General features: G+C 42.7%; 1 protein-coding gene across 7 annotated transcripts in view; it reads right to left on the reverse strand.

The window, feature by feature from the left end:
• Positions 1 to 10,492: 10,492 nt before the first annotated feature.
• TIAM1 (T-cell lymphoma invasion and metastasis 1) overlaps positions 10,493 to 17,079 on the reverse strand; it is a 263,725-nt gene continuing 257,138 nt past the window's right edge. For 4 of the 7 annotated variants that reach the window (XM_019528813.1, XM_019528811.1, XM_019528812.1 and 1 more), the window contains 3 exons: positions 15,725 to 15,812; positions 14,654 to 14,826; positions 10,493 to 12,902 (listed from right to left, as the gene is read on the reverse strand). In XM_019528813.1, coding sequence (XP_019384358.1) covers positions 12,418 to 12,902; positions 14,654 to 14,826; positions 15,725 to 15,812 — 746 coding nt within the window. In that variant the 3' untranslated portion in view covers positions 10,493 to 12,417. Of the gene's footprint in view, positions 13,582 to 14,653; positions 14,827 to 15,724; positions 15,813 to 17,079 lie in introns of all 7 variants that reach the window. The other 3 variants (XR_002099702.1, XR_002099703.1, XM_019528816.1) reach the window with 3 other exon arrangements.

The following is a 17,079-nucleotide window of genomic DNA, read 5'->3' on the forward strand; positions in this document are numbered from 1 at the left end:
TATTTGCTGATGATCTCCCCTGATGAGTTTGTAGGCAGCCAGCAGGTCCCCCCTCAGCCTCCGCTTGCTGAGGCTGAACAGGTTTAGGTCCCTCAGTCTCTCCACATAGGGCCTGTCCTGCTGCCTTCTCACTAAGTGGGTGGCCCTCCTATGAACTCTCTCCAGGCTGGCCACATCCTTTTTACAGTGCGGTGCCCAGTACTGGACACAGTACTCCAATTGCGGCCTGACCAGTGTCGCATAGAGGGGGAGTATCACTTCCCTGGACCAGCTTGAGATGCAACTTTGGATGCACGACAAGGTACGGCTGGCCTTGCTGGCTGCGGTCTGGCATTGGCGGCTCATGTTCATCTTGGAGTCAATAATGACATCTTCAATGTAGACAAATGCAGGGTGCTGCACCTCAGGAGAAGGAATCCACAGCATACATACAGGCTGGGGAGTTCCACCTCTCGAAAGGCTCTGTTGCAAAGGTGGATAACCATATTACATTGACTAAGTTGCTTTGGCCAAACATTATAAATCATTCAGTGTGCCTGGAGAAAGAAGATGTGATTTGTTGCTGTAAAATACAAATTTGTTCTGTATCTTCAAAAATGGCTTGAGGGCCTAATTCACCATTGTGTTTTACCAGGGAAGTCTCTTTAGTTTCAAAGGTGGGTTGGTGTGAAACAAAAATATTGATTAATCAGATCCTGAATAAACCTGATAGTTCCTTGTCTGTGATGGTAGGCAGCCAATGCAAGCACTTTTTGTAAGGGTTGTTCTTAGGCAGCTAAAAAAGCAGGAGGGAGAGACTAAGGCAGTAGAGTGTGGTGTTGAAGTAATATAACTGTGATTGGCCATGAAATATGTGAGAGGCAAGGATTTTGGTGAACAATATTTTTTATTGTACCAACTGCAATTTGACCAAATATCTAAGTCAGGAGCACTCACCCTTTTTTACAAGTGGACAAAACCTTAAAATGAGAAATTCTAGATAATTGCTAGGTATTGCACCTCGGGAGGAATAATCAAAAACACAAATACAAAATGGGTGACACCTTACTGGGTGGCAGCACTATGGTAAAGGTCTTGGGATGAGTCCACATGTGATGCAGCCGCACAAAAGGTGAATGAGGTTTTTAGATGCATCAATAGAAACATTAGGTGCAAGACACAGGAGATGGTAGTGCCTCTCTACTCAGCACTGGTTAGGCCTCATCTGGAGTATTGTGTGCAGTTTTGGGCTTCACACTTTTAAAAGGATGTGGAGAAGTTAGAGAGGGTCCATAGGTAGGTAACAAAGATGATCAAAGACTTGGAAAGCAAGTGATATGAGGAGCTAGGCATATTCAGCTTGTGGAAAAGGCACTTAAAAGAGGACATGACAGCAGTCTTCAAATACTTGAAGTGCTGCCATAAAGAAGAGGGAAAGCACCTTTTCTCTCTTGCTGCAGGGAGGAAAACATGACCAATGGCTTGACCAACAAGACATTGGTGATGATCTAGGTGGCCTTATACCTGTGTTCTACCGTGGGTATTTCCCATGCTTCTAGGCTTTGTTGGTTGCCCCTGTCGTCCCCCCACCCACTCTGCTCTGTGTCTGGGTACTTTTCAGTCTTCCTCAGAAGCAAGGAGCGTTGGCTGCAACCAAGGCTGGGGACTTTGGCTGGGGTGTGTTAATGCTCTTGCTGGGACCACTCTCAGAGTTTCCTGGCTAGAGGATCTTGCCCCTCCACTCAGGGTCAGATGAATCACTGTTTTTGGAGTCAGGAAGCAATTTGGGGGGGAGGGGTTGTCTTCGTTGGGTTGGGAGGGAGGCATGGCTCTTGACCCAAGATCTCTTGAGCAAATATTGACAACTTTTCATAGAAGCAGGACACTGGCTGCTGTGGTTCCCCTGCTTTACCTGTGGCAGGTTAGGATGCTAGATCTGGTTTGTCAGGGTTGAGGGTAGCTTTATGCAGAGTTTAGATTATGGTTGTGTAGGATGGTTTGGATAGGGATGGTCCTGTCTCAGGCAGGGCGTTGAACTAGTTGATCTGGAGGTCCCTTCCAGCCTGACTTCTCTATGATGCTATGAAATGGACCAAAGGCTGCATAGAAAGCATTATAGTTCTATACTTTGGCATATCCTACTAGTTTTTTAACTAATGTTAGAAAGGAAAAGACATTTTTAGTAATTTTAGGCTTAAGACAAAGTTAAAAGTTCAATATTCTGTAGTATTAAAGTTTATAAAACTCATTAAAGATTAAACATGAAAATTAAATAGTGCAGCAGCAGGGTCGAGGTTGATAGGCCATTGGCTTGCATTAGCCAGGCTTGTTTCCAGGTTCTTAATGTTGGTGGGAGACTACAGGGTCTCAGGAAGGGAAGACAGATGGAGACTGCCCAGCTGGCAGTAGTGTACCTTACCTCAGCATCCTGTGCTTCCCAGTGCCCTGCCAGTTTCTCCTGATGGGAGAGCTGTGGGCTTTGGGAACTCAGTGAGAGTGGGACCCCAGACCATTCTCTGAAATAACTTTTTGCTTTTCTCAGGTGCTGTAGCCAGCCCTCTTGCTAAGCCAGACCACATACATGTATGTATGTGTGGGGCTGCCTAGGGTAAGTTTCCATTGCCTTTCCCCTTCCAGCTGCCAAAGTCTTCAGAGGGTTCCAGGGCCCAGGAGCTGAGGGTCTCTGTTGTTAGTTTCTTCCTCCCCTTCCCCACAATGAATGCAGCAGCAGGGAAAAGAGAGCCCTGAGCTCCAGAGCTGTGTGAAGGCACCTCTGCTGCTGCTGCTCCAGTCCTCTTTTCCCTACTGCTGAATTCAGTGGGGAAGGGGGAGGGCAAGACAAGGCAAATGGCAGCAATGCATAGTTCCTGGGCTCGGGAGCTGCACAAACGCTGTGGCTCCAGCCAGGGCCCATGCTGACATATTGGTGAGCTCAAAGCTGCATCTGGCTTGGGTTCCAAAAGTTGAGCACCACTGCTCTAAGTCTATCCCAACCATGCAGCTGGCCCAATGAAAGACATCACCCTCAAAATCCTCGCCTCTAGAGTGTAGTTGGTCTCTCTGGAGAAGATAGACTGAACTCCGGGTTTTTCAAACCTAAGATTGTGTATTCCTGTCATTCAGTGATATATAATTAAAAGCTTAAACTTTAAAATTAAATAGTGCCTTGTGCTACAGCAGCAGGGATTGAGGTTGATGGGCCACCAGCTTGCCTTAGCCTGGCTGGTTTCCAGATTCTTACTGTTGGTGGGGGATTGCAGGGCCCCAGGGCTGTGGGAGGGAGAGATGGCAGCCCTCTACCTTACTACACACCTCAAACATGCAAGCAGCACCCTCCACATTGAGCAGTAGTTGTTTTTCCCTTTCCCACTGTTGCACTTCAGCCCCACAGACTGTTTGCCTTGGGCCCGCCCACCTTTCCTTTCAGGTGCAGCTGAATGCACCATCAGTATTCTCTTCATGCATCTCTGCAGCTTTGTGATTCTTAGCTTCTGGCTTTGATCCAATTCTTACAACATTACGATTAATTAATTTCAGGCCCTCTTGCCTCCTAATTTTTATATGCTCTGTCTAATAATTTCTTATTTCCTCAAGACACTGATTTCATTTTGAGCAATTCTCCCCCAAGAATAGATCACGGAGATGTTCTAACCCTCTGCGGCTGGATGTGGGTTGTCAGCTAATTGCACAGGTGCAGCATGGGGAATCAAAACCATAACCTTCAGCTCCAGCAACATAGATTTCTAGCATGCAAGTTAAGGGAGACCCTCTTAACCCATTACTGGAGAGTGACACTCATGCCTAGAGTTGTATCTGGAGTTGAAGGAGAAAATGGTGTCTCCAATACTAACTACATTTCTCTTTCACTGCTGCTTTTTAACACAGCCGGTTGGGTAATGGGAGCACTTTGGGTGACACTGTTACCATTTGCTAGTCTTGGTTCTGTTTCTGTTTGGGCCTCTAGACCCCATGGCCATTTACAATAACCAAATGGAAACAGGAGGTCACCCATAGTTTTTATGCCAGAAAAAGGTGAAGGAATTATGCCAGACTTCAGTTCAAGCATCGATCCACACAGTACAAGTTTATTGCTTGCCCCAGGAGACCTGGAAGGAATTAATTCCTCTCTGTTGCTCCATATGTTGGGGTAGGGTGGTGGTGGGGGGGGGGTGTCTTCTCCAGGAGCTTTGGGTGTTGATTGCATCCAGTGCTGGGGATTTTGACTGGGGTGTGCCAGTGCTTCTGCTGGGACTTGAACTTGGAAGTTCCTGACTAGAGGGACTTACATCTCTGCTCAGGGTCAGGGCAGTAAACATATTTGGGATCAAGAGAAAATTTTACCTCAGTCAGATTACTATAAACCGTGGGGAGAGGGGGGCTGCCTTTCTCTGTAGCGGTGGCATGGGCCTCTTCCTTGACTATCTCAAGAAACTATTGTAACAACCCTTACAGAAGTAGGGTTTTGGCTGCCATTGCACCCCTGCCTTACCTGTGGCCAGTGAGGGTCTTATGCACTGTGATGTTATCAGGGTTGACTCTGTAGTTTTACTAATAGGTTAGACAGTGAATTGGTATAGGATGGTTTGGATAGGGATGATCTCTGCCTCTGGCCCTTCCAGCCTTACTTTTCTATGATTCTCAGTACACAAACCTTTTATCCCTTCCCTTGTGGGTCTGCAAGAAAACTATTGCCTTTGCTGTTGCCCCTGCAATTCTTTCTGCCCCTACCTATGTTGCTGTACCATCATAAAGCCATTTGGACTACAACAGCAGTGCTCAACCTTTCAGCTCCATGGGCCAGGTGGTGCAGAGCAGGTCAGATCCTACGTGAGGTCAGGGTGTAGGGTTGGACATGGATGGATCCTACATCACACTGCCTAGACTAGGCCTCATGCACTTAAGTCCTATGTTGTGCTGCCTGGATTGGGCCTCACATTCCTACATGCTTTCTCATGCTGCTCCGAAAAGGCCCTGCATGCCTGGATTGCGCCCTGCATACCTGGATCTAGCCTCACACTGCCAAGAACAGGCCCTCTGCCATGTGATCCCAGGCACCTGATCTAGCACATGGCCATGTAGAGCTCCCCACTGGTCTGGAAATTTGGCACCTGGGAAGCAGCAATTAATAGTGCCACTGCTTCCCTGCCACAACATTTTTCAGAGCTGTGGGGAGCCAGGTGCCACAAATCTGCAGGATGGATCTGGCCCACAGGCTGAGGATTGAGCATCTCTAGACTAGAATACATGTAACAGCAAACATTAGACTTACTATGAAGGGTCTCATTGCCACTGGGGTACTGAAAAGAGTCACATAACACTATGCATAGGATGCCTTATTTTGACATAACTCATTCCTGGACCTTTTCCTGTTGTGCCTATAGATTGACCTAGAGCTTTGTCACATTGTTTCCAAAGTCTGGGTATTTAATCTCCACTTTTCCACTCTTATTTTCAAAGATTTGGTCATCTTTAGGAAATCCTTACCCATTGCAGGACACTGGGGAGAGAGACTCACAAAAATAATGTTATTTTTTTCCCCAGTGTGTTACTTAGGGCAGCATGTCTAAAAGTGTGGGTGTCTGGTTTCCTCTGTTAGGCTTGAAATAATTTTGCAGGCTCAGCAATTCAGGAAGTGAGGATGAGATTTAAGTAAACCAGCCAGATTTAGAAAATGTATCTGAAAAAGTTGGCCACAGAAATTGGTTTGCAATGTCTGGGAGCACTGATGTTTGTCTCTAATGAAGTTCTGTAGCTTAGTAGGATTGATGGCGTTTGACCTTTATGCCAAGCATAGCTACATTTGACCTTACTGAATGTCTTCAGAACTACATGAGTAAGGTTAATATTCATCTGTACACCCTATACCACAAGCCTTTGCTGTAGGAGTTTTCTAATATTTGTTGTCTTGGAATTGTCTGAATTTCTGGTGAGGTTCTGTAGTTGAACATCCTCCCTAACATGCAGAGGAGCTGGGTATTATAACATAAAAATTAGAGTTCTCTGTCTCTCTTATCCAAATGCGGGAGGGGAGGGGGAATGTCAACTTTTTGCTGTGGGCCTTCCCTTTATTGGGAAAACCTACTATGTTAGAAACAGATAATCAACTAATGTGGCATTAACCGTGAATTAATACAGATAGGGACAATGAGCAAGCCGGGTTTAAAAATACATTGCTAAGGTCCCTAAGGCGCTACTAGCTCAAGTGCTTTTATGCACAACTATCCTTGTCCACGTGGAGGGAAAAAAATTGCACTTTAATGCTGGTTAGTTAACAACATAATATTGATTTTCAAGACAAGGGCATGAGGTTTATACAGCTGCGTCTCCTTGTATAAACTTCCATTTGCTCCCTTTCAGATAAATTATAGCCTAATGGGGCTTACAATTCCAGGCTGCCCAAAAGTTTTTAACATACTTTTCCTGTCATTTAGGCCAGGTACAGACATCACACTTTTACCAGTATAAGTGACTGGAAACTGGTCTGTACCCGTAACAGAAGAGAAGTTCGGCACACATTGACAGGTTTAAAAATGGCAGAACCCAGACTAAGATTCTGGTCAAGGTATTCTCTTTGCTACCAATCTAAACTACACTGCTTATAGAAAGCTGCATCAACATATATCAACTCTGCCTCGGGTACATACTTGGCTACACACAGCTCCAGAACGGATGCTCATATCTGTCCCCAGATTCCACAGATGTGGGCAGAAACCCACGACTAGCGGGTCCTAGGAGGGCTCTTGCCCAGAAAGCCAGACTCATGTTCTAGGTTCCCCTTACCCAGAACTATTTGATTCTTCCCCCCACCCCAAACTTCCTACTAGTTTTCTCACCCCCACCCCACAAGCTGGGCATTATGTAGCCCTGTCTGGCACTGTGCTTGAGGCTGAGCCCAATGCCACCTGTGCTTAACAATCATTGGGTAAAAATGGATAGAGGACAGTGCAGCAGGGAAGTTTACATTACACTGGGAACAGCTCCAGGCAAAAACCCAGAATCTCTTCTCTTCTCTTCCAGGGCAACAGCCATCTGGAACAACCCACGCTCCAGCTTATGTTCTCCTTTTGGGCCCATCTCTCTCTCTCATGGCTGTTTAGGGTCCAGCTTCATGAAGAATGCCATAGAGGGGGTCTTGCTAATGGGGTCTAACCCGTGGCAGGGAGGTTAGACCACTGTGCTTGGAGAAGTCAGACACAGATTCAGACTCCTCCTAGGTGAGGACCAAGAACCTAGCCTTTCAGGTTTCTGGCTAGTGGCCTAACCACTCAACTATTGGTACTGAAATAAAGGGGGGCCCTCCTCCTTACACCCATTAGTCATGGGTTTCTGGCTACCTACACTTCCCAAGCTTAGATAAAGGCACATCTGGAAATGGGCAAACTGCTCTCATGTGATGGTAGATTTCAATATTTGTAAAATGCTGTGCAAGCCTGCAACTGACTGTGCAGTAGCTGCCAAGTGTTTACTAATAAGCTATCAGCATTTGAAAGAAACAGAAACAGTCATATCAAAGATCTGATCATCCTAAAAAGCAATGCAAAGCACCAGCAGCTATTCTGTTTCCAGAAATCTGGATCAGAGTCAGCTACGAACATTTATTCACTATGGTGAGTAACAGAGCTGTTAACTGCCCCATATTCAAGCAGCCCAACACTTCCCTTTCTACCCTTGGTTTTTCAGTTAGTTTTAACTTCAAACTGTTTAAGTTGAAATTTTCTATACATTTTGCCTCAGGTTACAATTTAGTATTGATACTTCAGAAAGGTCAATAGTGAGGTATTGGCAGAAGGGGAAAGAAGCTACTTATTTTCACCAAAGAGTAGTTTAGCTCCAGTTTTGGAACACAAGCTGTGATTTGGAAAGGATGCAATTCTGCGGTCAGGGAGAACTATTTGTTGTCTTAGAGAGTCTGTTCCGATTTGACCATGTGCAGAAAGCAGATGATTGCACTTGTCCAGCAGCCTGAAAATTGTCTCAATTTCTCTGCTATGAACAGGAGGGAAGCATACTTGCTTCTGGAGTAGTCACAGATGCCAAATTAACACCACCCCCAACAAAAAAAAAAGAGACAGATCTTAGGATCAATTATAGCTTGTCCTCATAACCTTGAATATTGAGCAAGGTCTTGTGTTTCTGGCCTACAAAGCACGGCAGCAAGGATCATTTATTCTCCAAGAGACATGACCTGACTGCAAGAGGCCATTTCTCAGGCAGAACGGAGGCTGTGTGTGCAGCTGGTCCCAATTTCAAGCATACTACCTCAGGAAAAAAAAATGCTAAAATCTATGCACTGGGGTCCTGTCTCTACAAAACAGAGATCATTCATATGTTACTGTGCTCTTAGTCTCCCCTCTTGTGGCATTTCCCCCAATTAACTTTATCTCAAGTGGAATTGATCTGTGCTGAAGCTACTGGGTTTAACCCACAGGAGATTGTTCAGTTGCATAAAGATGAGATATTAAAACAAGAAAATTATATGCTATATACTATAATATATAATTATACTATAGTTGCTAAACTAAACAGAAAAAAATTCAAGCTTAAAGCCTTATGGAAATTTGTTCATATGACAGTCTGCAGTTAAAATGTGATCACATCCTCTCCCTTGCTACCACCCAAGGCCTAGCCTGATTTTTTATGTAATAAATAGTAGTTGTAAGATAAAATTCACTTGACCTGACTAGGATCAGGGTCCCGTTATGTCTGGGACTGTATGCACGCACAGATAAGCAGCAGTTAGCCATCCTGATCACCCGATTTAAAAACATGGCAGAGATAGAAACAAAAACACTCAACCAAACAATGTAAAGGACAGTACTCTGCAAGAAAAAAATGAGACTTCATTTTATTTTTAAAGCAGCTGTTCAGCCAACCACATGTCCAATTGATTAGCTATAAGAATGAAAAGGATGCAGCCCAACAGTATAGTAAGGGCAGACAAGTGGGTCAGCAACATTTTTTTTTAAAGAAAGATGGGTATACTTTCAGAGATTATTGGAAAGTTTCACCTTGACTTGTTTACAAACAGCAGCCAGGAGTAGGGAAAAGAAATTCATGTATAGCTACATTAGTTATATGGTGAGCTGCCACATGTACACAACTGTACATGCTGGAGTAAAAGAAAAGGTGGTGTGGTGGGAGGGGAGAACAACTGTCAGATCTATAGTGGGGTAACTTCAACCAGTCCACTGTTGAATTACACCAAAGCGAGGGTAAGAATAAACTGGTGAAAGCTGGACTGGTTTAAATGTCTGATCAAGGCAAATAGGCCCCACTTGGTGACAAGGTGCTGTAATAACCATCTACTGAATCCAGCTCTCCCAGTAAAGCTCAAGGTTTTTCTTCTATGGATTCTATGTAATTTATATGGTGTGCAAAATCTATGCAGATCATGCTAATGAAAACATGTCATTTATCCATGCACCCAGCATCATCTCCATACACACTTCTTCCTTGGTTTGTATACACAGAAGTTAACTGGGATTAAGTTCTTTAAACACAAGAAAGATTGTATTATCCACTTCTTCAAGGTGAACAGTATCTCAGCTGACCCATGGTAGTGGCAAAGTTAAATTTAGCATGTGGCAACAGACTTGTGCCTAGCCTGTTCACCTCTAAAACGTGCTATAGTAATTTGTGATAGAGAAAGAAATTAAGCTATTACCATGTGCAAGTATATCCAGAGATGTGTGCAGGTATGAAAGGCATCTTATGGCACTGTACTTCATTACACAATATAATTAACTTGGGGCTCTGTCATCTTACTACTTGGCCAATTGGGTTTAACAAGGCTAGCTATTTATTCTCTTGTAGGCCAGATTGTATGTGTTTATGAATACACCAGGAAAGGGAGATGTAGGTGCACCTGGAAGGAAAGGTAAAGCCCCTGTCCAGCAAAGTCTGAAGGTATGGATGAGACATGGACCCTATGATGAAGACTTACCGTTGTATATAGTAATGCACTAAAAGGACCCCTCCCCTCAACAAACAAACACACACACACACACACACACACACAGAGAGTAAAGTTCATCCTAATGAAAAATGTTAGCAAATCATTAGGTCATCACCAGAAAACAGAGACTCAAGAAGTACAAAAATTGAAAGCTATAAGTTGGTTGGGGGTCATGGATAAAGAGGTAATTCCCCAGTGAGAGGCAATTTTACCTCACTGTGGTAAAAAGGGAATATATTCTCTAAAAGCAACCAATTATTTACAGAAAGAAAGAATTGGTTCCATTTATCATAACCATCAGAGGATCCTCTTTAAAAAGAGTCCTCTCCTTCCCCACTCCACCACAAAAAATGAGCACATACCATGTTAGAGAAGGGAATATAGAGGATATGTTACTAAACTTATCTTGACACATTAGTATAGATTACATAGCCCTAAACAAAATTATATCTGGTTTATATTTTGATGAGAACCTTACTTGTTCTCCCTGATCAAGGCAGAAATGAGAGCAGCTCCCTTGATTCATCTGTGTGCAAACACATGCACGCACACACACGCTTGATTTTTCCAGTATTTTATTGTTTGACAGGCATTTACAACGTTCCATTCATAGAACTAAAAACATAAAAATAGACCTTCTTTCAGCTTATAAAAGAAATATATAAGAACCTTTGACATAGACATGTCATGACATTATGTACAAGAACAATGGCACCTTCCAAGCACCAGACTTCCAGTATTTCACAACAGACTGTATTCCACTGGGTACAGCATAGGACAGCTAAAACCTCTGCTTTTCTAATAAATTGGGACACAATTGACTCATGATATAAAACAATGAAGCAATGATACAAAGTGTATAGAAACTTTTCTAAAGCTTTTAGGAAAGGAAATCAGAAGATAGCAAAAGGTTACCAGAAGAAAGCTTTCAAAAGATCGAATATATAGTACACTGGAAAGAAGAAAGAGAAAAATGCTAGTCGGGGCACAAGACAGTTGATGTGTGTTTTTAGGGAACAATTTCTGTTACGTTTCAAAATATAGTCACAGCTGATTTTATAAAATATAATCCTAAAGCTATTATAAAATTTCAGGTTTTCAAAGTACCTACTAATGTGTCAAACATCAGTAGATACAAAATTTTTCATATAATCTTCCTTTTTTGTAGGTGAAACTGAAATGGGAAAGCTATATAAATCTTTTTTTTTCTCTTTTTAAAAAAAAGTGCTTGCTTTTAGCATTTGGAAATCTACTTAAAAACCACTAGATTTTAGTTGTATTTTACCCTGTTTTTAGATGCTTAAATAAAAGGTTTTAAATGTTTAAGAGGTTTGCTTGTTTATAACTTGTTCATATTCTATTGCAGTGGAAAAAAATCTTTACAAAGAAATTACTATACACTAGTTTCATCCACACTAAGGAGTTGGATGAGGTCAGTTTTTGGCCATGAAAAACCCTCCCCCTACCCCCAAACTCTATCAGACATAGCAGCCCAAATTCATCCCCAGTGTAGCTGCACTGAAGTCAGTTCAGTTACACCACAGATTAGTTTAGTCCACCTAAATTCAGGTATGTTTTAGATCTAACTCAACTCCAGTCTCAAGCATATACAGTCATCTAGTCTCTGAAGAAAAAACAATTAAGTTTCCTGTTGATACCTTAATTTAAGATAAAACCATCATACCTTCCCCTCTGTCTCATATCCTAGATCTGGAGCTAAACTACCACTAAAAAATGTATCCCCTTGTGTCCCTGCATCTCAGTTAAAATACAAAAAATATCTTTTCAAGTGTTAAATTTGGATCTCTTTCAAGAGAGTTTGGCATCTTTACAATTTTATGCAAAACTAGAGCTTCCAACATTGACATTAAAGTTATAACAGCTACAGACCAAAAAGACTCACAAGATATATCCAAAATCTTTCCTCACACATTCCTAAAATACATGTATATTCTTACATTGAAGAGGGAAAGCATTAAGAATACTGCAACTGTACAGATTAAAAAGGCAGTTTCTTTCATCAGTTCAGCTCCTTAGCATTTCATAGATATAAAACCTCTCTGTTCTTTGTGCTATTGTTTAAGCTAGTTTGCTGCACGTACTTACGATACCCACAGTTACTTTTTTCCAGTGATGATATACTCTCCATATTTAATATTCAGCCCTGATTATTTTAGAATAAATAAAATCTTTTAAAAGCCCTTGGCAATATACAGACATGACCTCAAGTGTGTTCCATTTCAGATTTTTCACTTTTTAAAGTTACCTATAACGTGGCTGCATGACTTACGACTAGTGCAGCTGCCAAACTGTGTGCAAGTGTGCAATCTGGGATTACCTGCCATGGGGGTGTGGTGTGTGTGTGCGCGTGAGAGAGAGAGAGTGTGCATGTGTGCGTGCGTGTACACGTGCACATGCACGTACACATGTGTGCAGGGGGAAATATCTATCTACACAAACCACCTAATGAAAAAGCAACAAAGTTAGAGCTCTGTGTTTAGTTTTCTGTTAGGTATGAAGTCTTCCCGCCTAACCCAGATGACTTCTTCACTATTGCTTTCCAGACCACCATTGATTCCAGATAAAGCAGCTTGCTTCCTCAACTGAGTCATCCTGGAAGCATGTGTATCCATGGCAGGCCGCAGCTTATCCCCCCGACTTGACTGACTGCTTGTAATTGAAGCTGCCTGCAACCGCTCCTGGAGTTCCTTGTCAACCACAGCACCTTTCACAGCCTCACAGTAGTCATCATCATCACTGAGGATATCCGTTTCTTTGATGTCTTCCTGCTCCTCATACTGAGCAAGGTCAAACTGTTCCTCTACCCAGCGGTCAGTGTCCCCACTGGTTGCAGGCTGCTGAGACTCTTTTTCTGGGCTGCTTGTGAAGACGGCATCTGAGTCAATGGTAAACCTGTTTCGGGCCAGCCGCCGCCTCCTCCTCCCAAGAGACTTGCTTGGGGCTGACACTGTGCACACACAAAAATAAAACCCCACATGCTTTACACAAAGTAAAATCTTACTCTAAAACTAGTCTTCCAAGTGCCCTTTCCTAACATCATTAGGCACCAAATAAGATTTCCAAGAATGGCTCACTCACTTTGCACCAATCTGATAGATAAGTGCTTTACTTAACTTCTCAAATGGGTCTTTCTGCCAGCTGTGATGGAGAAGTTTCTGCTATTCAGATCCATAAGCTGGGATAATGTGCCCCAATTACTGTTCCTCCTAAGTGGTAGGCAGGCAGCCAGCATGAAAAATCATCAGTACAGCTCAACTTCTCACTAGTAGTGCCCTGTTGTCAACAGACAGCAAAAACCAAGTGAACTATTCTTAGAACTAAACAGGATACATTGGTTTGTCTCACAGGTAGGGCTACAATATCATTTCAAGCAGCTAGACTGAGATAGGCAAAACTGCCCGTTCTTTATGTAAGGGCAAGTACTCTGTCAATCCTTACTACTTCCTTTACAGTACTGTGTCAAAAGTTCCATTTTCAGCATCAGTCTTATCACCTAGTTTTAGGTTCGCCTAGCAAATCCACATCTTCCAAACCGCAACATCTTCTTAATAGCTTGTCGGACAAAGCAGAGGATGAATCCTGCAGATACTTCAATGCTATGCAGGCATCACAGCTCTGCATAGAAACTGAAAAAGTTTGTCATCTCACTAATGGTACTTCTAATAAACATCAAACTGAGGTGCCTTTGAGAACATATCCCTGAACCTGAAAACATGCATTAAATAGCTCAGCATTTAGCATTCAATTTGAACAGTGAGAAAGACCTATGCAAGATATTTTTACTTCAGCACATCCAGTGTGCAAATGAAGGTTCTGACATTTGAGGCCACTTAAGCTGACTGAAGCACTGTGGTACAAGTAATACACATTTGGCCTTTGAGTCCACATGCTTATATATTTTTTAAAAGATGTCCCTGAGGCAGATGACTAGAATCAGCTCTCAGTGAGAAGCCATGCTGTGAATGCTTTAAATCTGACCTGCCTTTTACAGAAGAGGAACAGAAAGCCTGGTTGTCTGGATTACTGGATCTAACAAGCAGAACAAATTATTGTGTACTTTTCTGTTGGAAGTAAGTGGTTCTTCCCTCCAACACTTAGTGTTCTGCAAATGAAAGATTGCTTTCCCCTGTGATTTTCCGATTGTTTTGCCTGAAGGCAACTGAAAGGAAAAGTCCACATTTTAGGACAGACCATTTAAACTGCACATATGCCCTTCCAATCTTAGAGGGGGAAAGAAAATGCTAATAGGGATGAAGGGTTGATGAAAAGACATACGAAGGAGCAGTCATCATTTCAAAGTGAGCTAATAAAAAACAAAAATACCTTTGGAGCTGATGAGTTTAAGACTACTGGTAGCTCAGACACACTGTACATGCTTTTGCTTGAAAAATACAAAGCAGACACCTGCTCTGTTCAACTGTATCCATTTAGCAGGCTAATATATACAGTTGATTGGCAATGAAAAGAGCCTTGCTTGTTCTCCCTGTGCCAGGATGGTTGCTCTGATGTTAAGCCCAAGTGGAGAAAGTTGACAGTGGCCATTTTTTAGGATCAAGGATGTGAAAGAAGGAGAAAGAACTTTTACGTAAGCAGAAAAGGAAGAAAAGAAAAACTAGTCTGCTGAAAACAACAACTCAAATGTGTCCTACAATGGTGCAGGAATTACTGGGGTCTTGAAAGTCTGTATCCCTACAGTACCTGCCCTGTTCATGGCTGGCCTTGCGCCTTTTAGAGCACACAATCTTTTTCCTCCAAAAGGAACATATTGCTGAGATGAGGGCAAACTTTCAGTTTTAAGGAGCTGCCTTCTGTGTTTATCACGCAGAATTGAGTGCACAGCCTTCAGAAAATCCTTTCTGTGTTCTGGAGAACTGAAAACAAATAAGAATGTAAAGTTAGGACACAAGGTCATAACAGATGTTACTGTCTGCAAGTTTGCTGTAGCGTAAGGCAGGCTACAACAGTGCTATAATTGCAAAAAACGTGAATTACTCAGGAGCCAGTATACTATTTATACAGAGCATAGAGCAGAACACCAGTTTGAAATACACTTCCAAGGAAACAAACGATTTGGCAAAAACAGAAGTACTGTCTACCTCTCCAGTCTTCCAATACCAGCCATTCACTTAGGTCAGCTATTGATGGTTATCTGGCAAACCTATAGTAGCTAACAAAATCTCGCAAGTTGCATGCTCATATTAGACAGTGTGTGCAGAAATTATGTGAACTTCAGGTAGGCAAAGAGCGAAAATCTATGGCATCAGCACCACAGAGAGCCTTGCAAACAAAGTTCTGAAGGGAGCTTTAACTCTTTTCAGTATACTAAGGCAACCAGCATACTGGTACTGCAGTTAGGACAGGGAAGACAGCCAACACTCGGGTTTTTTTCCATGGGGCAATATCATTATTTAAGCACTGATACTAGACTAACAGCGCGAGTCAGAACTTGCCAGCATGGAATGCATTGCCCAAACTGGACATTTAGCAGCTGGCCAACATGCTGACTGGGCATACTGGATTAGAGCTGGGTGCAAATCTAGAAGGGTAAAAAACACAATGAAACAGTATTCCTAGGAAGGTGTGAAACTGGCTGAAAATACAGCTTTTTTTTTTTTTTTTTTAATTCTATTTTAATATAATAAGGAACTTTTGCTGGCAGTGGTAGGATTTCAGATCTCAAGTTCTGTTCTCAACTTGCCTGTCCTTTTAAGGCACACTGGGATCTAGATAAAAATCCCGCAACACAAGACAGTTTGGAGGCACACGCACCTACAGCAGAGGTGAAATGTTCTCTCTGGTCTACCTTCAGATTCAGATTTAACATGGACAATCTCACAAACAGAATTGGTCTCTGCATCTGGAAAGCAAAGCAAAGAGAAAAATATTTTAAATAACAGGTTTTCACCCAAGTAGCCAGTTGTAAACCTCCATTATACCAAGTATACTCCATACTTTGGAAAAAAACAGATTGAGTGGATTTAGAGTAATCTGTGACAGAGACTTTCTCTACCAAGTGCCCATCTTCTAGGATCTGTGAGGACTCTTACAGTCACATGCACTGAGTGTGTGCTTGCACATACCAAAAAATACAGTTTAAGATACTGAAGCCAAAGACATTGCATTCCCTTCTACAGCCATCTGGGATTCGAACTACCATTTTTATTACGCTGTTTGGTGAGATATTAAGAAGACTCAAAATAGCAGACTCAAAGGTGATTTGATCCAAGCACTCACCACACACATTTCTAGTTAGAGACAGCTGCGCAAGTTGCCAATACACCTTGGTCACAACTGTGTTATTCCCACTTCAAAGAAAAACCAAAAGGCTTGTCTACCCTGCTTCTGCTGCATGCGGGGGAACACCACTGAGTAACTTGTCCTCAGCTCCTATCAAAACCAAGAAATTAGGCAATGTAGCCTCCTCAGAATGGCCCTACGCATACTTAAGACAGTGCACTTGAGAGCAGCTTTGAAGATGTGCTCAGAGCCATGCTAAACCACCTAAACAGACTTTGGTGAACCCTGAATGTACAAGCAGGTGGGTTGTGCTTCTTTTGGTAATCCTGGGCTCACCACAAAGGGAGCATGGACATGTCCTGAGAGGCTCACCCAAGGTGACAACAGGTCTGTGGCACAGCAAGCAACTGATGATGGGATGCCCAAGTCCCAGGCTAGCATCACCCCCAGTGGGTTTCTCTTTTCTCTAAGAAAGGAAGCCAATAGGTCTTTGTACACCACTAACGAAATGGAGAGAGAACAATGAGATGGTTCATGGAATACAAGACTGTCTTTGGGGTTAATACTTACGACACACAACAGTCTAAAATGGAAGGCTATTGAAAGAGAGAGCTTCATTTAAAGACATTTGAGACCATTTCCAAGGCAATTATCATACAATGAGGTTTGCCAGGTCTATGAACTGTATGCCATCTTCACATTGTATGTAGCCCTGCAGCTGCAGTCTTTCACTGAGCTTATTTGGGTAGACAGACTCCCTCACTGAGGAATAGATACCTAGTCACAAAGTAATATGGGACGAGTATTACAGAGTGGGCACTGGTCAAAATCGCAGTTGGAGTACTGTGTCCAGTTTTGGGGGCCACACTTCAAGAGGGATGTGGATA

The sequence above is a fragment of the Crocodylus porosus genome, unplaced genomic scaffold, assembly GCF_001723895.1.
Source record: "Crocodylus porosus isolate Cpor-Errol unplaced genomic scaffold, CroPor_comp1, whole genome shotgun sequence".
Lineage (NCBI taxonomy): Eukaryota > Metazoa > Chordata > Crocodylia > Crocodylidae > Crocodylus > Crocodylus porosus.